Raw genomic sequence first — 24,503 nt, 5'->3', positions numbered from 1 at the left:
TTAAAGTTTTTGGTACCAAACGATCCGCTACTCAACTGTCTACAGCCATGCCAAATTTGGTGCGGCTACGCCAAGCCGTTCGGAAATCATTCCGGAAAAACCTTCCGGGTAGGGTCAAATTGAGCCCCCCACTCGAGCGTGTGTTAACCACTGCGCGGTTTTCCGCCTGCGCTCTATCGGTGGCGTTCAGTGTTGCTGGTCTCTGGCCGAAATTAAAGCCCGTACTGTCCCAAGGGTCCCCAAGCAAGAGGCTCCCTGACTAACATTTGAGGTCACGGCCTTACGAACGGGGAAGGGGCCACGTCCTTAACATGACCCATGGCCTGTCCTTCGATTTCTTTGGCCTTCCAACCGAGCCCTTGACCTCTGGTCCCGAGGGGCCCTTCGGCCCTCTTCGGGGCTTCTCAAAGATCTGCACAGACTCGAAGCTACTAGCCGACACATGGCCCTGTGTCAGGCGCTGTCGGTCCCCAGCCAATATAAGGCCCCGACCAGTGTTTTAAAGATCCCGACCAATATAAATTGTTGCCCCCGGCCTTGCTCAGGTATGCTCAACGTGCACGTGCTCCCAAGATTAAAACTGGAAGGGTGCCAACGGACTGATGCTGTTGGTCTCGAGCCGACTCAGACACCTGCGTTATCTCGGGGGTCTTCAAACGGTGCAAGAGGCCATCTGACTGATATTTCAGGTCATGACCATACGGGCCGCTATTGTTTAAGTGAGTTACAACGAGCCATTCGGACTCCTGTGCTCTCTAACCGGGCCTGTAATCGTCGGTTCCGATGGGCCGCCCGGGCCCCTCTTCGGGCCTAATCGGACACTGCCCTGGTCGGTTCGGCACCTGTTGCGAACACAAGACCCTCTGTTAGGTGCTGTGGACCTCTTGCAGATATGGGGGCCCCAACCAGTGTAAATCGCTGATCTTGGGTTCGCAGCTGGTTACAGTAATATATAAACCCTTATCGACCCAGACCTTAGCGACCTGATCTGCGCAAACGGCCTTCTGGCTGTAGTGAGTTTGTACTTCGTAGTTTGTAGTAGTTTGTAGTTTGTACTTTTTGGGTCCGTCTCCGCAGACCGGGGCCCTTGAGAAGGATTCCCACCAGCCATTCGCGCCCTTAAACCCTCCTATCGGGCCCTTGATCGTCGGTCCCGGAGAGCCCTCAAGGCCCTTCGAGACTTCTCGAATGCTGCCTCTGGCCGATGCCGCACCCCTGCCGACGCAGGGCCCCTGTTAAACGCTGTGTGGCACTGACAGACGTTGAGATCTCAACCAATGTAAATTGCTAACTCCGGCTTTGTTCTTGGTTGGGCAATGGGCTTTCCGCCTTGAAAAGTTAATTCGTGATAGGTACAAAGACAACCTGATGTTCCTACCACCCTCTTGCGAAGTAGTCTCATTTCTGCGGTTTTTATTTTTCGTGCCATTACATTTTAATTGCTGCCGTATGTGCTTGCAAAACACATAATCATATTTGCTACGCAATTCTTCGTTATGGGCTCTCAGATCATAAGCACCTTCTGCGAACGACTTTTTTTCCTATCTGCACGCGTATTTTGATGTTCCAGCTGCCCCTCAGCATTGCGTCCAGTATCTTGCGGCCCACGGCGGCGTAAAGTTTTGACACCAGTGACGTCAAGATTACGCGAAGATAAAACGAGAATCATCGGACCGTTTTGCCTATCTAGCACGGGCTTAACTAGCCCGGCAGCGAAGCGCGTGTGTGGTGATTGGGTGTGGGGTGTGGTGGGAAAGGTGGGTGTCATTTTCCGCACATATCGCAGTCGCTACACCGGGCTGATAGCTGAATGTTGGACAAGGAAAAAATTGTTACTTGAAGCGCTATGTGTGTCGAAAGCATCTTGGCCGTGTGTTTCGTTGTATTTTATTTGCCATTCTGAAATCAGTGCCAGATGTGACGAAAGAGGTGTGGGCAGGAGGCACGTGCAAGCTGTGTAGTCGGAAAGGTGGTATTTTACGCGAAGTTGTAGCATCTCTGGCCTGGAAAATGAAACCAAAGCTCAAAGGTACTTTTTATTTTGCAGCTTCTTTGCAGGCACCAATCAGATAATCTGCATCAGCTGGGACAACAAGGATTCCAAATTATGGCACTGGGTGCTTCAAAGCCCACCCGGAGAGAGGTGAGAGGATTTTTAATTTGCAGTGCTTTATTTTGGTTTTGTCATTAAAGCATGGTGAGTATTTAAACATGGCCAAAATGCAGGCATTGGTTTGGACTGGAACAAAAAAGGGAAACATGAAATGTAAGTTGTGATAGCTTAAATACCAGTGCCAGGGTTTCAGGCAACATCAGCAAGGGTGTGTGTCAGGTGGTGGTCAGTTAATTCAGCATGAGTGTGCATTAATTTTGGTGTGGCAACCATTTTGCAACCAGATCCATGTTTGCTGAATGTATGAACCTTTTGTAGGTCAGTAATTATATCCTCATTGATCAGGTTAGCACAGAAAAGCTGGCTATGGTAAATGATGCTGTTTTTCATTATGCAAGTTGGTTTCACATGTCATTCGCTACATAGATGCATCTCAATGTTATGTTACCTGCAGGAATTCCTCTGTCACCGCGCCCTCTCCCAGAGGTTACGTCGCAGCTTGTACTTCAGCAGCAAAGTCACAGAAGATGCCAACAGCCTCCCTCTGATGAGTAAGCATATGTAAAAGTGATGCTGCTCTTTTGAGAAGGTTGACTTGATATTTTTACCAGTGAGATATATCACAGCATAAAGCAGTGTCTATGACACTGCATTCACTATGGAATACTTTATGTTTGCAGGATGTCTTGTTATTTTGATGATTTATTTGTTTTTGTATCCCAAACTAGGGCTACACATCTCCACCACCACTGCCTTGGATTCAGACATATATGTGTTTTATCAGGGTGGAAAATTTAGTTTTTTTTTGCTGGTGGCAGAGTACAAACATTTTCATGGTTGGAGCACAAACAGCAGAAGTCTGTCTAATGTGGAATGAGTGTCTGCACAACAGGCCTTGGTTGGAGTACATTACACACTGCCCTTAATGCATCAACATTTTCCCAGTGTTTTTCAGGCAAAAATTAGTCAGCATGCCATTTTGCATTTCAGTGGAACAGAGCACTTCTTGTGAGTGAGGGTGCCACGCTGATCCCATCCATGTCCGGGTAGTGCTACTAGCTTGCCTATATGTGCAGAGATTGATTAAGGGTATGTGTTAATAAGAAATATACAGTTAGAGGGGTTAACAACAAAATTGTATGCATATACATTCACGGGTGCATGATACAAAACTCATTTACATATTACCTATCTACATGCAAACTTATACAATATCAAAATGATAAATCAGATGCATCCTCTGCTAACTGACAAACTGAATTGTGGACAGACACTTTGCATGACACCCTGTTTTTTTATAACTCTTAGGTAGCTGTAACTGACTATGAAAGCCTTATGTATGTGATATCACTAACATGTAGTCCTTGAGGCCTTAACAGAATTAATATAAACATACCAAAAGTGTTCCTCTTCCTATTCTTCTCTTTCTGCTCTTCTCCTCTTTCAGTTCCTTCCCTGCTCTTTCTGTCACTCTTCTCCTTCCACTCCTCCTCCACTTCTGCTCCTTCTCTCTTCCTGCACCAGTGTAGGTGTACTTTCCTACTTAATGTTAGAAAAAATCATTGCACATCATTTGTTGTGTTAAAGGCAGCACATATCGTAAATAATCTCAAAACAGGTAGAATCATGCTCCTACCTTCGAATCTCTATGCTTCTCCTCTTCTCCAAGTCCCCTATGATCCAATGCAGGGAAAATTTTAATAGTGTCACTGCAGGACCTAATGTCTGACAGCAAGGAACATGGCAGCATTGCCACCTGTCACATTACAGCAATTATAACCACAGGCTGAAAAGAGGTCAGCCTTATATTTGATCCCACATGGGAAACCCAACCTAGCATTAATTTTGTCTCCAGATACCTCAGTACCTACGTACCTACCCACCTTGCTGTAGGTAGAGCAGGTTATAACAAGGCAATTTTACATCGGCCTGCAGTGGTAAACATTTAGGTCAGCTCCCAGGCACTAATTTACCTTTTTTGGAATGACTTAATAGTGGTCCAAAACTAAATCCCAAGCAACCTTAGAAGTGTGGATGCATGCTGTGTGAATATTGAAGACAACAAATTCCACTTTGCCTCACTGAGTAACTCAAACTCACAACCACAATGCACATAATCCCAAGCAGCTACACTCACGTTCCACCCTCCTCACTCCCACCATAGCCTTGCTCCCACCACATCAAGACAAACAACCAAACCACGCACAGGAGTTCTGGCGCATTCCCAGACATTGTGATGACATTCTAGCACTTGTCAAGGGGCCAACCAAGTACAAGTACCACGGGTCATTCCTGAAATGACAGGCTGTGATGAATAGTCGAAGAAAAGCCATTTATCCAGTTGCACCAACACAAATTGTTAAGTTTGTAGTAGAAAAATCATAGAGCTTTACAGCCATGCATTTCAAGTTGTAATTTGCCGCCTACAAATATATCTTATCTTCTGGTGGCGCAAGACAACGCCGAGATAATGCAGTACCTGTACTACAAATCGATTGATATTTATTATTCTAAGGCATCTGACGTCATTTTAACACCCTCGAAGAAAGGCCCGTGTCTGGGCGATACCAAAGCACGTAAATTTTTCAATAAAATTTGGCTAACCTTGCCAAAAACTTGCTGTTCTCCGGCTTGTACTCTGGCTTGTTCTCTCCGGGTCTCCCCATAGGCCCCATTGTGAGAAGGGCAACCAAGTACTGCGATTTTTTCCCACCGGGTTATGGACCGTCTCTATCTTAGGAGTACAGATACTGGTTGAGCCCGGAGACGTGATACTGTTGTTAAATAAATAAGATATCCTCGAATCTTCAAAAGCCGGCATTAAGCGATTTTTTAAGAAGTGGTTGACTTGCTATCATTTACACAAAAGTAATGATAAGTTTTGGAATGCTGCATGCCACAAGCTCCCATTTTGGGAACGTAATTCCCCATGACATTTCGGAACCCAAAAGAAGCCGTTACCACCAAAAGTGCCGCCCACAAACGTGATATTTGGATGTCATTTAATGTCATGATTCTTAAAAGTGCCGATATGTGGTGTGTTTGAATGTTATGATTTTTAATTTAATTGCAAGTTGGATGATGATTGGTGGTTGGTATGGCAGGAGCAGGAATGAAACAAGTGCTTTGAAAAGGATGTTCATTGCTGCAACATTTTCAAATTTTCCCACCAAACTGTTTGCAAAATGCACGCCCTTTGGTAAAATCGCTAACATGTTTTCTTTACATGAGGTAAGTTAACAGCATAGTTGGCATCCTGGACTTCTTGCTCTCCGAGTCTTTGAATGATCTAGTTGAAATAGATACGCCATTGGTGATTTTGGTGCTGCTAGTGGCTTTCCGGTCGAAAGAATATTGTTGTAGGTGTCCTTTTGTTCTGATGCGGACCTTCACTGCCCGAGAATGCACTCGTCAGTTGCAGGACGGTGGGCTGCCATAAGTTTCGGGTACGGGAGGCGATGGGTTCGTCGCGTGGTGGGAGCCGGCGCCGTGATATGTTCGTCCGTTTCTTGAAAAAGGTATCGGTAGGTGTGTGCGTCGTGGGGAATGCGGTCTTACTCAGGTGCGCCATATATTTTCCCCACAGGTGACACCTGAGGTATGTGGCAGCGGTAGGTACTTAAAACAATCACATTTCATATTTCAGTTTATTTCATTTCCACAGAAGTAGCTCACATGAGATGTCATCACCCTTCAGGAGTTGCATAGGCTTGTACAAGTACATCTAACCCATGTAATACAATGATGAAGGACATTGACATGAACACCCTGGATTGACCAGCTCCTGCAGGATTGCAGATGCTTGTTTCCATTTCTTGGGGCTCCATATGTTTGCTCCCTGGAAATCAAATAAATGTTGTAACTCACTTTATGACAACAAAGTTCATGCACCCTCCTGGCTATCAAGAAAGAAAAACTGTCTGCCTTGGTACCTATACTCAGTCTCATACATTTGCAATGGTGCATTTGCTTTGTGGGGTGGACTGCAGCATTTGGAGTACAAAAATTGTCATTCTTGCCAGTCAAAAGCCCGGAGTACAAAATTTCCTGGTGCCACATCCACCAGAAAACGGAGGTTTTTCCCGCACTGTATTTTAACGTGCATGGTCACTGCCTCACAATGAAAACATATCCCAATTCTAAAAAGAGAAATTGTTTTCCTCAAAGTGGCAACATTGTGTAACGATGATAGCACAATTTTACCAATGCTGTTAGCAGTTTTTTCCTGGTAGTATTTAACCGACCCAACTGAGCTGTAACCTGACCTGACAAAAGAAAATAGAGTGGCATGGAACTCGACATACCATGATATTTATCATCACTCTGTCATCTGTTACATTGAGTTGTGCTGTTGTTACCCTCCTGCATGTTTTGGACAGTGTGCTGTTACAGACTGTGAGCAATTGTCCTATCAATCATGACCCCACTTTTAGCTAGCATTTCTCTTGCATTGGTAGTGTTTTTATGATGAGGCTTGGCTATTTATGTTGACCAATAAGAAGAAATACTCACTGCTCTTTTTTTACAATGGTTGATGGATGTTCATCAAGCAATGCTACTGGACAGGGGAACTTCATTGTACAATGAGATGGTCACCAGCTCCAAGAATTCAGGATGGGATGCATGACAGATCATGACACTGAACTTTTGTGAGCTTTGGCATTATGGTGCAGCTTTCAGAGATGCACAAAGATGTTTACTTCTGCTAAAACTATCACTCAAGTTAATGTCATGACTGTACTGATGCCCTCTTGTGATTTGAATGATGACAGACTTTGTATTACTGTCATACAATAGTGCATCATGTGTTTGTAATCAGATGTTTAACCATGTGGGAAAGGCAGCTGCACAGGTGGCCATGATCAAGCTGTTCTTGTAGGCACACAAAGACAATGCCATGATTATTACTTCAAACCTGACTTTTTCCTTGATTTATCAGACAGAATGTGGGTGACATGAATGGGCTAAAAAGTTGTTCAGAATGTACAACCATTTCCTTGGTTTATCATACAGAACTGCCTTCAAAAGCCAAAAACATTTAACTGGCAATTTCATTTCTGTTCAGGAGACTGTTTTTGTGTTATTTAGGTGTCATGATCATGAATAAGAAGCAATAAGTCGAAATTTTCACCAATTGGAAGGCAAAACAATTCTTTATCTACCAGTATAAAAGTGAAAATAACTCAAGATAACTACAGCTTTAACAGCTGAAGATGTTTTTTGACATGGGAAGGCAGCATTGAAACCTAACAGTGATCAGTGTAAAAAGGTGTGTGGGCGTAAACGTATATCTGCTAATATACGTGTTTCTGTCAGTGGTAACAAGAGACTTGGCAACGTCTCATATTTCGGCAAAAGCAAGTATTCGCGCAGTTATGCGTTTTCTATGCTGTTGCTGAGCATCGTATGGCGGATTGAAGAGCTCCGTTGAACCAGGCAAGGATGTCATCATGTCTCATTCATAGCCAATTTAGGGCCAGGATATCTCCGCAAAAGTTAAGCATCTGCTGGGCGTAGAGTGCCAGACGTGGTCTTGGGCGTACCTGTCGTGCATGACAGAATGACGGTAGTTTCTTAGTGATGAATAGCCGTAGTTAAGGCCCATGGTGTAAACGCACCAAAACTGCTATCCTGCTAGTGTATGACAAACACTTCAACGCACAAATATGACGGCAGCACTCCCCCTCCCCCGCCCCTCCCGTGGAGGTGCGCGTACTTGCTTAGTTTTAGAAGCAACTTAAAGGAACAGACATCTTCCAACGGCAAGAACGCATAACTACTCAATTTACAACAGTTCATAATGACAAAAACGTGTAACTTTGCAGATACGCGCTTTTGACACAGTACTGACACTGATCGTGGTTGTCGTATGTAGGCGGAGGCGTGTTTTGGACCCTGAAAGCGAAGTACGTGAGAAAATTGAGGCTCGTGTTGCACAGTTACGCACCAGTTACTCGTTTTTGTCTTTGGACAACTTTACGGGCACTTCTTACGCGAGAATCTACCAACCTTATGTCCCTTTTAAGTCTTGAATCTTAAGCATGCACCTCACCAGGTCAAAATTTGGGGCTCACTGAGACGAATCTAATAATACCAATAATTTCATTTCCAGAAAAATGTGTGTTACGTGTTTTTGACTTTGGACGGCAGAGAATGTAAGAGACCTGAATGGGTTAATATGATTGTACATGTCTTATGCATACCAGGGGAATTCTAGGCAGCTATGGCATGTGGCATGAATTGTTCAAAGGAAGCATTCCACATCCAAATGGAATTTTGAACTGAAATAGCTTTGTTTAAGATAATTTCGTGCAGTTCGCAGCTCTGCCCTTTACAAGCCCTAAAACCACTTTTCGGAGTTACATGCCTACAAAGATCTGCAGGTTATGCTATTTTTTAGTTACATGCCTACAAAGATATGCAGGCCACTTCATGCACACTATTTCGAGGCCATTCAGGCATGCATGATGCCCAAGGAATGCCATTCAAACCTGCCGCCCCACCACAGGCCGGGCCGTGTTCAAGGCCAGGAAGAATGCTATCATCCAATTGTTCAGATCTGACGTCCCTGACCACAATCTCCAAATGCAGTGAACATTAATTGGCTTTCAATCAATTTTAAGCGAGTTATGCCAGCTTCAATCATGAATCACGTTTGGTTGGTTGTTGGTCTCTGGATAAAAGTCCTCTCGACCAGTGCTGACCATTTCAGGGCTATGGGATGAAGGGGGAATGGATAGTGGTGGGATACTTAACTTAATAGGGATATACAACGATATTTTGGCTGAGCAGACACTTCCAGTACCGCCACTGCTATCTCTTGGCAAGATCGAAGTACTACAAGTGAGTGATAGTGCGACAGTTTTGCACGGCTAGTTGGCACACCTCAATATCATATAAATGTTTTATGACAATTAAACAATGACATAATGTGGAGCATAATTACTGGACTGAGAAATTGTGTTGTCCAGAGCAGTCTTTTCTGGTTAAAAGCTTACCACTAGTTGAAGTGAGGTTAAATCGTCATACATGGTGTTTGCTTTATCATCTTGAAATGTGGAACATTCTGTTCACATCTTTGAAGCAGATGAGGACAATTCAAGGCAGCCATGATGTGGAACATTATTTGCTTAAACAGTGACTGGGATTCTCATTTCAGCAGATGAGGGCTGTTTTAGGCAGCTGCAGTGTATGACATGACAGGCTTGAAAAGTGACAAGGTGCCTTCTTTAAGCTGTTTGTGATAATTGTGGTCAGTTATGGTGTGTTGTGCATAGTAGTTTCCACTGCCCGCATCTCGGTGGCCGGCATTGTTGATAGCGTTAGTGGCATTTGAGGACAGCAAAAAGTGACTGAGGGGCAGAGGGTAGTATACCCAAATTTCATGAAATTTAGCGTCAAACTTCTGCTGCGCGGACTTGATGTGTGGCGCCACCCTGCGAATCCGCCCAGAGGTGGGTGTGTCCCGCGGCGGCCGCTGACTCGCACCCCGTGCGTCGGCAGCGGCGGCGAGCCGCGTGTTCTCCGGCCGACCCGGTCGGCTCCGCTCGCTGGACGTGCGCGACGTCAGCTGGATCAGCCACCATGCCTGCATCTCGCCGGCGGCGCTCGTAATGGCCATGGTCTACCTGGAGCGGCTGGCCGTTCTCCGGCCCGACTACCTGCAGCGCACGCACCCCAAGCAGCTGTTCGTCACGTCCGCGGTACGCGCTCGGGCACTGCGGCGCTCCACGCGTCGAGACGAAATGAGTCTGTCACTGTTCCTGTGTTAGCCGTTGTGAGTTTTGTGCCATCTTGTGAGGTTATATGGGTTTGCATCAGTACTGTTATGATTACAATTTTAAAGGTGTTGTCATATTTGAAGAAAAAATCACCGTGCTGCGCATGGCGCGCCATTTGTGCAGCCGGACGCCCGCCAGGCGGACGCTGCCAGTGATGTGTCAGGCAGGTGTGAACTGACAGATGATGGCCCGCCCCTGGGTCCGGCAGCTGACCGCTAGCAAGTTCTTGTACGACGACGGCGAGCGGGAGCAGGTGTTCAATGACGAGTGGGCCGCCTCGGCCGGGCTGAGTGTGACCGAGCTCAACGCAGCCGAGATCGACTTCCTCTCCGCCATGGTGCGTCCGCCCTCGCCGGACTCGGGGGGGGGGGGGGGGGGGGGCTGCCGGCCGACCGTCAGGCGGCGTTTGATGTGTGTGCTGCTGCTGGAGACGTTGGTATAAGGCGTTCTAACGTCTAGGTGGCACGGATATCTCCGTGCGGAGACCGCTGTGATACCTGTTGTCTCTGTGTTTGGTGTTGTCCTCACCGGGACGTAGATCTCATGTGTAGCGATGGGTTTGATGCCAACAGCTAAGCACTGCACCGCATGTGCTTTGAATGTAAGTATGCTAGTACGAGCATGTGCTCGTGCTGTCTCTATGGCATTCCGTCAGGGCATATGTTAGGATGTCACTTTGCCACGCGGCATCCATCGCCCAGTCCCAGCCTGACTGGTCACTCCCGGCGCGCGCAGAACTGGGAACTGTTCGTGTCGCCGGACTGCTTCGCCAACATGCTTTCCCGCGTGGAGGCGGCCGCCGCGCTGGCCGAGTCGTCGCGGCGCGGCTGGCTGACATACGCCGACCTGCTGGCCGTCGGGGGCGTTTCCAACCTGCAGTTTACGCTCACCCTGCTGCGCGACGCCCTACTCAAGGTGGGAGGCGCCGGCTGCCGTGCCGTGCCGTGCTGTGCCGTTTCGTCCGCCTTAGTTGTGTATCACCACCAATTGGGCGTTTTTTTTCGGCGAATTTGGTTTGGCGACTGGGACCTGACTATTTTCGCCATTGATGCAGCTACAACCGAACCCAGTTCTTCATTGGCAACATGCTAACGTGATGGTTGGACCAAGGACGTCACAGGTGGCCAAGTCACATGAGCGACTGTACTACAATGCATGCGTACTGTTGTGAGGCACTTGCCGGTGATGTCACGAGTGGCAGCTTTTGAACAGCGCTTGGGAGTGCGAATGGGGCCCAGTTCATTAATGCCTGTTTTTCCGTGGACCCAGCCCAGTCGCTGACCTTCGGCCTGCCTGTCGGCAGGTGGTGGCTGTGTGCTCGGTGGCGTACCTGGCTTCGGTCCTCACGCTGATGAGCTCCGTACTACTGGTATTCCACGCGCCGGCGCCCAGCTCGCCGCCGCCGCCGCCGCCGGCCGTGTTCGTCGCCCGACCGGCGGCCGAGGCGCCCCGTTCTCCGGGTGCGCTCGTGGGGCAGCTGTGCGCGGCCGCCGCCTCCTCCAGCCTGCTGCTGCTGGCCGGGCTAACGCCGCTGACCGACCAGCAGCCGGACGACCAGCAGACCGCCGGTGGCGACGCGGATCGTCCCGACGGCCGCCAGCGGCTGGACCATCCGGACGCCGACGGACACGACGCCGAACGGCGCGAACCGGCAGGCGAAGTTCCGATCGCCGACGACAGGTGGCTGATGGATGGGCTGAACGAATCGTGGGCGGGCCTGCGTAATCCGCTTCCCGACCGAATTCCCTGGAAGCCGAACAGCGCCGACTCCTCCCAGCGGCGTGCTGACCATGCTCTCGCGCCAGCCACGATCGCGCACAGCCGGTGGGTGTGGAACCCGAGAAACGAAACCGAACCCAGTCGAATCACGTGCTCCTGGACGGGGACCGCCGGCTGGCTGGGCCTGGGGATGGGCGCGGTGGCAGTGGGCAGCTGACGGCTTCTCGAAGACGTCCCTGACGCACGGATCTGACTCGCAGAACCCCACGAATGGATGGTTTGTGCCCTTGGGTGGTCCTGGCCCTTGTCTTGTCCTGCTGCAAAAGGCTTGTGACTCAGTTGTTCTTTTGGGCTGCTGGCAATCCACGTTCTGTCGTGTTTTGAGCTGTTCCAAACAAGGATTTTGATTCTCCTGATTGTTAAAAGTTTCACTTGTTAATATGTTTTTGTTGCATGCCACACTTTGTTTAAAATTTATACTACTTGGTGCCACGGATTGTCCGTTGCTGCTGTTGCCACTACTTTTTCCTGAATGAATGGCCTGACATGTTTGTTTTGACCACGCCACGTGTAACTGTTGGGAGTGCTGTTCATTGTGGCTCTAAGGCCCGACTCAGACACGAACTACACTTGAGCGACTGGTGTGTTTACAAGTGAGGTTCAACCACGAAGGTACACATAGACATCGATAGTGTTGTTCCGTGACGTACGTAGGACGAATGCTTAATTGTCTGACCTGTTCAAAGAATTTTCTGGCGGCGTTTGTAATCCAACTGTGACTCATGAAAACACCTGTGATGCTTTTAACCCTGCTGCGTTGTTTCATAAATACTTTGGTTTTCACCTTTTCGTTCGGCCATTTCAGGCCATGCATAGTTGGAGTAAACCGTTCAGTACAATTTACAGTAGTTATTCCTCCGAACTTATTTGGCCCACTGCGGACAGCGGTCGATCGGTGCCGGCTGCCGGGGTGACGTGTCGTGCGACTGATGTCGTGTCCCTCCCGTGCCAACTGATCCGCCTATTCGGCGCGAGCTATCTTGATGTACTTCCATTGGACTGGAACAGAGCCGGCTGGAATGGTTGCTATGCCTTCGAACTCGCTGCGGCGCGTAATGATCGTGAACGCTGGAGTTTGGTACGATGCCCACAATCGCGTAAGGATTAAGACCCGATTCGGAGTGCTTTGGCGCAATACATCTTGAAATTTCTACCTGCTTTGTTTTATTGTGGTGAATTTGTCAGGTGTGCGAGTGGTGGCACCAGTGACAGCATGGGTGGAAACACATGCAAACTGCCTGTGGAATTGCTCAAAACCTACGATTCAGATAACAGAGCAGACCACCTGCCCCCGTCAGGCTCCGGCAGTGCCCCTCTGCGTGGCGCCAGATACACAGGGCTTTCTAGCGTTTTCCGTTGTATTACGCGGGCGGCGGCTCGCCACCAGGCGACGACGATGAGAGAAACATGTGATAAACAGTGGTGACGATCGGCTGCCAAGGTTCACGGCACCGGTTCGTTCAGCTCCAGCTCGTCGTAGTGGTCCTGCTGGTAGAAGCGGGCCTTCACCTGCCGTCCGCCGAAGAAGCGGCCGTTCAGGTCGACCAGCGCTGAAACGGGGCAGCCGCTCAGGTCAACCATGTGCCGAAGCACAGAGGTGTGGCCCAGATCAACCAGTGCTGAACGGACGCGTCAATTTTGATGCTGAAACGGAGGTGTGGTTGGCTCGAACACCACTAAAAGACAGGCGTCGTTCAGGTCAACCAGCGCTGAAGAATCGACTGCGCGCTCAGAGGTGCCGTTCATATCAGCTGACGTTCAAACAGGTGCCGTCCAGACCGACAACGTGCTGAGGCGGGGTCGCGGATCAGCTGATATCGCGACGGAACGAGGTGCCTGTCTGGCCTAGCGGGGTCTCAGCGGGGTCTTGTGGCTGACAGGGAGCGGGACAAAGTGTGCTGACCTGCACGCCATGTTCAGTCACCAAGTGATCATGCCTCAAATGGCGCCCGCGCTGAAAGGCTTTGCTAGAAAATCAACGTCCCACAAACCAATCACGTCGAGGAAGTCTCCGACTCAGAAGAAATTCGATTTTCACCACGCCTATAAATTTGCGGCCCAACAGCCGCTTCTTTGCATTCATCATTCAGCGTCTCCCGCGGCACCACGCACCTTTGATTGAGTTCTCCACTCGTTTGAACTCGACGAAGATCCGGACGGCCTCGACATCCTGGGCACCGGCCACCTCCAAGATGGTGACTTTGACCACCTCGCCGTACTTCGTGCTGCACTCCTCCTTCACCTCGGCCTCCAGCTCGTCATCCACCTCGCCGGCGCCCACCATGTTCTGTGGAGGCCGGACGGGCGTCAGCGCAGTATACCGCGCCGGACCCAGTCTTACCCAGACGACTGGCAGCGTTTCCACACGTTATATCACTGCCTACACCATTTGGCCGATGAAAGGGTGTCACTGGCTACACCGATCGCCGACAGGGTTTCCTCACCCCGTCCTCACTGTGATGGCCGTCAGTTTGTGCATCACATCCTCGACTTGGGCGTGACAGGCAGGACTGCCACGTCCCATCAGACCCCCAGCACGGCCGGGAACGAGTCCCCACAGTCCTGCCTCGGACGAGCCGCGCGCCTGCCGCGGTTGGCGCACACCACCCACCCGGAGCATGACGATCTTGGTAGGGTTGCGCAGAATGTCGGCCATCGTAGGCTGGGCGGGCGGTGGCGGCGGCGGCGGCATCAGGTCGGCGCCCGGCGGCGTGCCCGGCCCCGGCACTTCGCGCTCGTGGATGATCCGACCGCCGCGCTTCGACGTCTTCTCGACGGCCAGCGCGCGCGCGATGCCCTGGCCCGCCTTGCCTAGGCCCTGGCCCTCCTGCCGACAGCCCGAGCACCGTCACACGAGGCGTGGCTGGCCCGCACACACCGCCGGCGGCACACAGGCAGCGACTGGCCGACACACTGGTGCTGATCCAGGGTGTTCGGAGGCACTGCAGCTTTGAAGACCAGCGCGGCCCTTGCCAGCAGTTCGAGCACACCGCTGCGATTGACATATTGGTATGAATTGAGCATGACTTACTCCACGATTTATGACTTTCCAACTATTTGTGGCGAGTCCAGCGCTGTACGGAACGAGTTCCACGACGAACGGTTAGTCACCCAGCTGTTAGCTAACGGTGGTATCACTTAGCAAACTATACCTCAACTATACGAGTGAACGTAAACCAGTAGGTTGCTGACGCATCATCATAGTAACAGTGCTTAAATTCATTGAATCCATGACAGCCTGGAGCGCCAAACCATTCTACAACGGATTAAAGTGTAGTAAATTTGAGTCAGTGCTCGGCGACATTTGGATGCTCTGTCCCAACACACACTAGGAGAGGAAATTTACCGAAATACGTCTTGGACTAAAATCGTATTCTATAACATTTGCTGCTTAGGACAATTTACCGGCTTTGTTCGTGATGGCCGACTCGTGCTATCACGCAGCAGTACACCTGTGCATGTGCTGGGCAGCATGAAGCGCGCGTGCCCACCTTGTATCCGTATTTGGCCATGATCTGCGCGGCGATGCTGCCACCGCCGCCGGAGGAGGGCGGCCGCGGCCCGAGGCCGGCCAGCAGCGGAGGCGATGCCGACCGATCCTGCAGCGCCGTCGGTGGCGCGATGGCCACGCCCACCGAGCCTGCGCGCGGGGCGGTCACGCGCCGCGTCACAACGGCACAGTGGCGTCACGCGGGCGCGCAGCAGAGCAGTCCTGTCACGCTGAGTCCCATGTCACAGGCGCCGCGTCACACCAAGGCTCACGACACAGCCAGTGCGGTGGGCGTGGGCAGCCGCAGCCAGTCAGTGGCGGCGATGTTCAAAGCGAGCTAGCGGAGCGGTCGCAAGCATTTCTAAGATACAGGGAAACACGACGCATGTCGCCACGCTCCTGCCATAGAGCGCCAGCGACCGCATTGACTGTACCAACGCTCAGGGCCATGGTGCAATCGAGATTCGAACCCGGGCCCCCACGTGGAAGTCCCAGGCCCCAACCACTCGGCCATTGCGCCCCGGAACGGCCAGTGGCGCCCCAGAGCGGAGTTGTACGACACGAGCAGAGGATTGGGGAACCACGGAGCCCACACAGCGACTCTCACAGAGTCGAGAAGCACAGAGCGCGGCAGTGCTTCTGTGTGAGAAGTGGACCTTCGGTGTGAAGAGTGGGCCTTGTGAGTTACAGTGCCAACCGCCTGTATCCCAGCCCAGCCAAGCACTGTCAATGCCTTTAAAGACGGTTGGGGGAGTCAACTAGCCACGCTCTGGAAGAGGTACAGCGACACCAGCTGATACTCGTTACAATGGGTTCGGTGCGTATAAACTACCCTGGTACAGAACATGCTGCATCCAAATTCATCGAGGAAATTATATGGGAGCTTTCCACAGTATAATATTTAAATCAAATCACGTGAGCTCACCACACGGCGAATACGCCGCGGTATTTCGAGCGACATCATCCTGTTCTGTTTAACTATCAACTGTAAATGACACTGAAACTATGTTTACGACCGATAGACATGAGATCGTTGCTGCTAGCCGAGTAGAACGTTACGCAAACCAATCATGTGATGGAGAACCTTAGGCGCAGAGACCTTCACACCGCCTACGAACAGTGGTTGACGCCTCTCCACGCATGCTGCCCGCCTTTAAGTGGTCACTGCGCCCGGTTTGCGTCGCGCCGCCGGGCCGCTTACTGCTGCGCTTGCGCTCCTCCTCCTCCGCCTCGTCGTCGCTGTAGTTGCCCACCAGGCCGCGCTGCGGCGCCGTCTGCTCCCGCTCACGACGCTCGCGCTCCCGGTCCTGCTCCTTCTTACGTCGGATCTCTGTAGCGGACGCCACAGGCCAAACCCTTATATCAATACAAAATATCTGCTTGGTGACACGTACATGCACTCACTTTCAGGTGTAAATGAGCACTGAACAAAACTGTTTAAAAAGAAAGAAAACGAAAAATTCGGACACCTTTCGAGACAGTCAAATTATGTTCATGTCCTTCAAGCAAGCCATCTTTGTCTTCTTTGGTCGAGTTTTTGCTCGACGAGAGCTGAACGGAATAGCGACATTTTGTAGTAAATCCTTCGCATGCCAACAAGAAAAGAACATCAAGGGTCATTCCAGATCTAAAGGGATAACTGTATCCTTTACAGGGGGCAGGCTGATGAACTTAAAACTTTCAGAGAAAAGGCATCTTCAGTGAGCTGAGCCGAGCATCTTAGCGCTTTCCACCCAGTCCATGAACTATTCAGCACAAATTGAGGCATCATGGAATAACTGTATTACCGAGCAACAGTCTGGCTTCACCACGACAAATTTGAAAAAAACTCACCTTTAACAACCTTCTCATAATCATTGGGCTTCAGCGGATCATATTCATTCTTAAAATCGGAATCTGGCCCGAACGATATGAACTGCGTAGGACCCCTTAATCCGCCTCTTTGGCCGAGCTGGAGAGGCACAAAATGATCATCGAAAATGCAAACCACCGCCTAAACAATGCGCCCAAAACGGCAGTACTCATCCAATACATGCCCACAAGCACACACCGATAACATCGGCAAACACACACGCTGCGTGACTGTTGACTCTCTGTCTTGCAATTGGCCACCTCTATAAACTAGGCTCGTCTAGAAAGAGCGGACGCCGCGGTATTCACATCCCTCTCACCCCAGGCATGGCCATGACAGCAGTGGCCGGCGGCACGTCGTCGTCGTCCCGCTTGCCCTTGAGGTCGATAACGGGCGCCAGCACGTTGCCGCGGCGCACGAGGTCGCGGCGCGGCTGCCCGATGGCCGCCTTCCGCAGCTTCAGCTGCGACTGCAGCAGCTTCATGTTAGAGCTGCCCCAGCCAGGCACCCGGTCTGACTTCTTGTCCATGCCCGTGTCCACGTCGTCGTAGAGCGACATCTCGGCTAGAGCACAGATGTGAAATCATATCAGACCTGAGATCAGATCTGTGAACAGTCACAAACTAATACAAGGCAGCTCAGGCATAAGAGGAAAAATAGACCCAAATAGAAAAAGGAAAAATAGAAATAGAAAAAAACACCCTCCATATGTACATAAAGCAATATGGTAATGAGGAGATTAAATCTGGCTATCTTAAATAATTTCAGTTGAATACTAAGACCCCTGTTCCTTATGACTTTTGCTAAGTTTGTGATCCATTGTGAGCTTAATCAGGGCTTAACCTACCAATAACATTTGTGTTTAGAAGCATGACTGGTGGGAATCATGTGAAAACAATTACAAGATTATCCCTAAACAGAAAAGACCTTAAAATTGGGGCAACACTCAGTGCAAAGTGAAACATGGTGAAAACAACCTGCGTTAGATTTGCACCCCCTTCCACTGGACAGCCAGGGGTGGCAGAGCAGGAGCAGCTGTCCCTCCCTGCAGAGGGGGAAGTTGTTCCTCTCTGTTTGCTGGCAGTTGAGCAAGAGTATGCTTCCCCTATTTTTTTTTTTAGGTGCAATTAATTGTTCACACCTGTAGATTACCAAATTCATTCAAAAGGTCATATAAATGAGCTAGAGTAGTTCAAAACTTGGGCTCAGAGGACCCTCTTTTACATCAAGAAGCCTCTTTTCTGGATCATGAGTCCTTCTTCATGGAAATGGTGGTCCATGCTCTAGATCAGGAGGCCCAATGCAGTGGTACGGAGGTCCCTTTGCTGGTTAGGGAGACCCCATTAAACACTAAGAGGTGCTATCGAAGCTCAGGATGCCCCATTTCTGAAACAGCAGGCCCCTTTCACACATCACACAGTTGTGGTTCTAGCTCAGCAACCCTGTTTTGGGATTATGAGGTCACTTGACTAGATCTGGACTTGACCAGCCCCTTTCATGAACTGAAAGCATCCTGTTCTGAATAAGGCAGCCCCTATTTGCATGAGGTCTTGTTCTTGAACATTCATCAGTCTGGCAGCAGACTGATACCCAACTGCCAGTGGGACATTGGGAAGCACCATGACCGCCTGAAAATTTGGTGCGCAGAATCTTCTTGACATGATTCTTCAAAATGATCATGATTCTTCGCAGAATCTTCTTGGCAAAATTTAGTGTGCAGAATCTTCTTGACATGCTGACTCCAAAAATAATAGTCATTGTGGTGGGATTTTGTAAACTTCTGAGTTACAAGATGTTGTACATGACGCTTTGAAATTGTTAGGCATAATTTCTCTAAATATGGTGAGCAGGGTCTTCTTAACATGCTGATTCCAGAAATCACTGCCTTCAAGGTGGGATTTTGTGTGGCTTCAGAGTTGCAAAGCTTGTAACATGCCAGGTTGATATTGTGAGGTGTCTTGATTGCCTCCATATTGGGTAAGCAAGGCCTTCTTAGCATGCTGATTCCAAAAATCACTGCCTTTGAGATGGATTCTTGTGAGTTACAAGACACAGAACACACTGGTTTGACTTTGCAGAGAAGTTCTTTGCCTTTCTTGCTTTCAAATTTGGTGTGGTCCTTTGTGACCACTGGTTTAAGAAATCCTATGTTTCAGAGTGGGATTTGGCAAAAATTTCAAGTCACAAGATTTGCAATATCACCAGTTTGATGAAGTGGGGTGGCTGATTGCCTCCATTAGCATGCAGGGCCTTCTCACTTTTTAACACGTGCTCAGTGAGGGGTCAAATTGACCCCCGAAGGTGTTTCCGGAGTGGTTTCCGAACGGCGCAGCGCAGTCACGCCAAATTTTGCATAGCTGTAGACAAATGAATAGCAGATCATCCGCATCAAAAATTAAAATGTTCCTGGTAAGGTCACAGACCTATGGCAGAGCAAAATCAGGCCATGGTTTCCGCGAATGCAATTTCTCGGAAATCTTTCGATCTGATCCAACAATGGAGTGTTAGATAAAGCCATACATCTCTGAGATCCTTTCTTAGGCAACACAATTGAATTAACACATTGCATTGACCCATGGCAAGGTATCAAGGTCAGCTGAAGGTCAAAACCAACCTGTTTTATTACTCTAGAGCTTGCTGTAAAGGGCAGTTTCTGGTGCTCATTTGAAATAGGAATTTGATCATAGGAACCACATTATACACTTTCTGTGGGCTTCTTGAAAGTCAGAATAGGTCACGGACCTCAAATGACCCAGGTCAACATCTTGTTTTGGGGGGCATACTGCCTAATGTTACCTTTGTCGCTCATTCAAATGCAAAACAAAAGCAATATTGTACTATTTTTGTCACCATGACCTTCAAAAGGTCAAGCAAGGCCACTGACCTTAAATGAGCATGTGACCTTTTGCTTAAAAAGTTATTTAGGTTCTAGGGACACTTTGGAGACCAACCTGGAATCTGTCATTGTTTGATGTTATCTGATCTAGGAACCTCAAACTTTGACCTAAAGGAGTTCACATACAAGTCAACATACCCTGTAAATGTGGTGCCTCTAGCTCTTTTAGTTTCTGAAATCTCAGGGGGGGCTAAATTGACCCCCCCACCCAAGCAAACAACCACCCAGGTGTGTCACCACGAACCAAATTTGGAGTCATTCAAGATGCTCCACAAGACCTGGCCTGGCATGCCTGGCATGTCACAGTTTTCTTCTTGGAAGTTATGCAAAATCTCACCCAAAATCTTTGATTTTTGAAAGCAATGTATTAGGAAGGCCCTGCATGCCAAATTTGGAGGTAACCAAGCCTCTAAGTCTGTGTGGAAAATACCCCACATCCAGGATTTTATGTTAGGAGTCAGTGTACTGAAAGGCCTTTAACACCAAATGCCAAATCTGGAGGCAATCTGGACCCCCACAACATTAGGTTGGTGATATCACACACTGTAATGAGGAACTTCACAAAATCTTACCCCACAACCTACAATTTTTGAAATTAGCACATGGAGAAGATCCTGCATACCAAATTTGGATGTGATGCCCCATATCCAACTGACAGTCAAATCTCAATCTGCTGCTAGACTGACTGATGTCTTTCCAGAACAAGAAGCATGGCTTTGGTGTGCCACCCATACCACAGTTGACCATACTGAAAGCATATTAGATACATGTCTGATAATTCAAGCCTTCCAAATTGGGTACAAGACAAGACTGACAGAAAGAAGGGAGAGACCTTCTATGAAATGCCACAGTGCAACCCACAGCAAAAACATTCAAGTACTTTTATACTCTTGGTTCTTTACAACATTTTAGACAGTGTACACAAGCTTAGTAAATAAGGACAAACTGTCCCATGCAAGCAAGCAGTGAAAAAAGATGATTGTGATGCCCCTGCAATATCCAAATGGTAGTCAGATATCATTAGCTAAATCTGCTGCTGCCAAATATGCTGCTAATTTGACTCATGTTTTCTGGAATGGGAGACACTGCTTTAATGTGCCACCAATGCCACACTTGACCATACTGAGCACAAATTAGATACACACCTGGTAACTTAAGCCTTCCAAAGTGTGCACAAGACAAGTCTGCTGACAAAGGAGTAAAAAAATTTGCACTCCTATAAAATACACCAGTGCATCCCAAGGCGGACGCACTTCACTTCCATGCACTTAGTTGTCTACAATGTTGTAACCGGTGTACACGCGCCTAACGCACAAGCACATACGGCCCTACGCAAGCAAATGCGAGAAATGACACAGCTTCCTTTTAACAAGTCCAAATAGACTACCCAAGGCCGCATAAGTATCGCACGAAACCTGTTCAATGGCCTTGGCAATGTGCAAAATGCGGACAAGGGTCGACCAAATCAAGGAATAAATAATGACGATAAATAAATTGGCGCGAAAAAGACAGTTATGCACGTTACTGTACGGACTATCAGCTGATCTCTGCATCGCGCTCATGCTGGTTTGCATGTTTGCGTAGATGGGGGAGCAAGCTGATGCGCGAGTAAGTGTGCTGTAGATTGTATAGATAATGTTTGACGGCAGTTGATCTATTTAGCAAGCAACAGTTGAAAAGCAGAGTGTCGGGGAAACTATATATCAGCTTAGGAACCAGCTGTTTAGTTGCGTCCTTCCAACTCTGCGCCATTGTCAGCATCGTTTTCGCGTATCGCTGTTCACGGCTCTAAAAGCCGCGGGAATGCGCACATGAGGTTCCGGCGGTTCGTAAGTTTTGAGGGGGTGGTAACTCTCAGTTGCGAGGACAGCATAATGCGAGCCATTTCAAGATGCTGCTGGAAAGACCGGATGCGGCGGGCGGAGAGAACTCGGACCTGATTGAAGACCGGCGGTATCTCTTAAAATAACATGAGAAACAGCTAGCGTGTTAGACAACAGGTTTGGTTATGCGTGCAAGATGTGTCCGCGATGCTGAGTGGGTGGAATGCATTGTGGTGCCTGATTTGAAAATTATCTAACATGAGTGTTCTGTAGTTGTAGTTAGTTTTCATTTCTGTGTCAATTTCCCACTATCCAGGTTGTCAGCATGGAGAATACCAGCATGGAAAGTTAAGAAGATACAGGGAAATTGCAGCAATGAATTAAAAAGGATTTTCAAACTAAAATTGAGTTCTTTAGCATCTATTGCTTTCCTTTGATTGGTTAAAGCCACGTGTAGCATCTCTTTAAGCATACAAAGGTGTGTACATACCTATACCTGTTTGATACAGGAGCAAGACCATTGGATCCATGTGTCATCAATGTTTGATGCAGCAAGAAATGATCATATTTCTCTCTTGTTTAGAAGCAGAATCATTTGATTAGGAAGTGATAGTGCAGCATAATTATTGTGCAGTAATAATTCCGTGTTCAGACCCTAATATGCAGGTTAATTAGGGATAACTCAGTAATATGTTGTCTACATGTTGGGATTATAACAAGCAAGTGTGGGCATTTATAATTATTGCCAATTCATAGCTTGTCTAATGACAATATTGAAGTACAGATGCAAAAATGCTGACACAACTGACATGTTTTTCAGTTGTTTTTTTACACAGTAGAAAGCTTACATCTTGGATTGGTTGCTTTGTAGTTCCTGCAGCAGAAGGGCTTTTTATGTCATGCATCTCCTGTTATCAAATATAGCTGCTTGTGATCATAGCTTGATAAATGAATATGATATCCAAAAGAAAGTGTTTGGTGTTTATCTACTGGCATCCACTGGTCCTGTGAAGCTTCCATGCTGTGCTGCTGCATAGGTTGCATGTGAAGAACTAGCAATATAGATATAAAGAACATCTCCCACTGGCTCATATAGTTCCTCAGAAACAGTTTCTTTTTCCTTTTTTAGGGGATACTCACCTCAATGGAAATTATGCCTTAGTTGCATTATAGCAATAGGCAGATATAGATGTTGTGCAAGACATGCATAATAGATGTATTTGCTGGGGGTCACATTCTGCTTGTTCATAGAAGACAGGCACATATATGGCAGGGAAATAACATTTAAGGAGTGTATGACATCAAGAGGTTGTGCAAGCTGTTTGCAGCAGCAGAAGGCTGAGTCATCACCAAGTCCATCACCAATCATGCTTTTCTTCCCACCATTTGTTTTTGTAATAAATCCTCTGTCTTGCAGCACATGATTGAATGGCAGCTTGTCTGGTTGCATTGCCTGCAGACTCACATAATCATTATTTCAGGTTTTGCTCAAGGTTAATTGCAAGAACTCATCATGGATAATACTGGGAGCTCATCATGCTGCCTCTGTGGCATCCAGCAAGATGATCAGTTGAAGTTTGGACAGCTGTTTAATGTTGGTGATGTGTCTGCGCATCACTTTTGCTTGGTAGGTGTTGTGCAGGGGTCATTCCTTCCAAAACTATTGATTTTGCATAATTTTCATTTTGGTTTATGCATGTAGCATGCTTGCCTGATTGTGACCACAATACAGGATGCTACAAAATATAAGGTCATCATCACACTGCTTCAACTGTAGAGCATGGCATCTACATGCCACAGTATGATCACAACTATAGGTGGCTGTGGGATTTCTGAACAATCTGCATAATGACTGATAAGGATGATGTGGTCATATGAACCAGTTCCATGCACTTGATGCCATCATGACATCACACACCATTAAATGACTTCACATATCCAACATGAAAGCATTATCTTATATCACTGAAGGCATCACAGAATGACAATGTTAATCATGTTAATAGCAACAATATCCTTGACTTCTTGCCAGGGGTACAACCAGGAGGGGTGCACCCCTTCCCCTTAGAATTAGATTTGTGTTTTGTTTTTCACTATGGATGACTTCCCATAAAGAGTTAAAAATTGGTGTGATGTGTTTTCACTGTGCCCCCCCCCCCCCCCCATAAGAAAATTCTGCAGCTTCTTCCTTGTACCCAATGGTTGGCAGCTTTGTTGCTTCAGTTTGCCTGTTGCCCTTTCTGGAAGCAATTGTCTCTTTAACTGCATCATGCAGTCTTGAGTAGTTTTTGTCGGCAAAAAGAGCAATTCTGAAAACATTTTCTAAAGCCAAATTCTCCCTGTCTTTCAAGCCTGTCTCAAATCCAATTCTGTCTTTTGCACACCAGCCACCATCTCCCATATGTATTCTGCCAACCAAAGGCAAAGAAGCCTAAGAGCCATTATTTAATGGACACTTAAGCTTTGTTTGCCTTTGGACAGCAGCATTCCCTACCAGTTGGTCCTGCAAATCTGAGCTGTATGTATTTGATGGTAAGCTGTCTGGTGACATTCCAGCTCTTCTCGCCGCATCTGGCGCAGAACGGCAAGGACGACGAGGGCGCCGAGGGCTTCCTCCCCGCCGACATCAAGGCGGAGGTGGCCAGAGTCACCTCCACTGTAAGCCAACTTTACGGAGGGGTAGCCATTGGATGGCAGAGAGTTACTCAAGCAGGAGGTGGCTGGGGTGGGAGGGCGGCATCGAGCGGGAGGTGGCGGCAGGGCGGGAGG

At 48.4% G+C, this 24,503-nt stretch overlaps 2 protein-coding genes across 3 annotated transcripts; one reads left to right on the top strand and one right to left on the bottom strand.

Annotated features, from left to right (window-relative positions):
• Positions 1-908: 908 nt before the first annotated feature.
• LOC119114762 (protein CNPPD1) lies at positions 909-12,826 on the top strand. 2 transcript variants are annotated; one of them, XM_037238792.1, is made up of 7 exons: positions 909-1,757; positions 2,048-2,143; positions 2,568-2,664; positions 9,617-9,816; positions 10,103-10,231; positions 10,630-10,809; positions 11,198-12,826. In XM_037238792.1, the coding sequence occupies exons 2-7, from the start codon at positions 2,108-2,110 to the stop codon at positions 11,828-11,830; spliced, it is 1,275 nt and encodes a 424-aa protein (XP_037094687.1). In that variant the 5' UTR covers positions 909-1,757; positions 2,048-2,107; the 3' UTR covers positions 11,831-12,826. The 2 variants fall into 2 exon arrangements, with proteins under 2 accessions (XP_037094687.1, XP_037094688.1); XM_037238793.1 differs by having other exon boundaries at positions 1,733-1,743.
• Positions 12,827-12,843: 17 nt separating this feature from the next.
• Positions 12,844-21,488, bottom strand: LOC119114763 (splicing factor 45). The gene is made up of 8 exons (XM_037238794.1): positions 21,057-21,488; positions 17,335-17,579; positions 16,997-17,114; positions 16,365-16,493; positions 15,165-15,313; positions 14,285-14,500; positions 13,786-13,960; positions 12,844-13,223 (listed from the first exon to the last, which is right to left on the bottom strand). The coding sequence occupies exons 2-8, from the start codon at positions 17,572-17,574 to the stop codon at positions 13,117-13,119; spliced, it is 1,134 nt and encodes a 377-aa protein (XP_037094689.1). The 5' UTR covers positions 17,575-17,579; positions 21,057-21,488; the 3' UTR covers positions 12,844-13,116.
• Positions 21,489-24,503: the final 3,015 nt, after the last annotated feature.

This window comes from Pollicipes pollicipes, unplaced genomic scaffold (assembly GCF_011947565.3).
Source record: "Pollicipes pollicipes isolate AB1234 unplaced genomic scaffold, Ppol_2.1 Scaffold_3087;HRSCAF=3621_pilon_pilon_pilon, whole genome shotgun sequence".
NCBI lineage: Eukaryota > Metazoa > Arthropoda > Thecostraca > Pollicipedomorpha > Pollicipedidae > Pollicipes > Pollicipes pollicipes.
This window is presented reverse-complemented; position numbering and strand designations above follow the sequence as displayed.

Coding starts and splice junctions, on each gene's coding strand:
- LOC119114762 (XM_037238792.1), top strand. CDS start 2,108: ATGGCACTGGGTGCTTCAAAGCCCACCCGGAGAGAG. Junction 2,144..2,567: donor CAAAGCCCACCCGGAGAGAG/GTGAGAGGATTT, acceptor TGTTACCTGCAG/GAATTCCTCTGTCACCGCGC. Junction 9,817..10,102: donor AGCTGTTCGTCACGTCCGCG/GTACGCGCTCGG, acceptor TGGGTCCGGCAG/CTGACCGCTAGCAAGTTCTT.
- LOC119114763 (XM_037238794.1), bottom strand. CDS start 17,574: ATGTCGCTCTACGACGACGTGGACACGGGCATGGACAAGAAGTCAGAC. Junction 17,115..17,334: donor CTGTCATGGCCATGCCTGGG/GTGAGAGGGATG, acceptor GTGCCTCTCCAG/CTCGGCCAAAGAGGCGGATT. Junction 14,501..15,164: donor TGGCCAAATACGGATACAAG/GTGGGCACGCGC, acceptor GGCTGTCGGCAG/GAGGGCCAGGGCCTAGGCAA.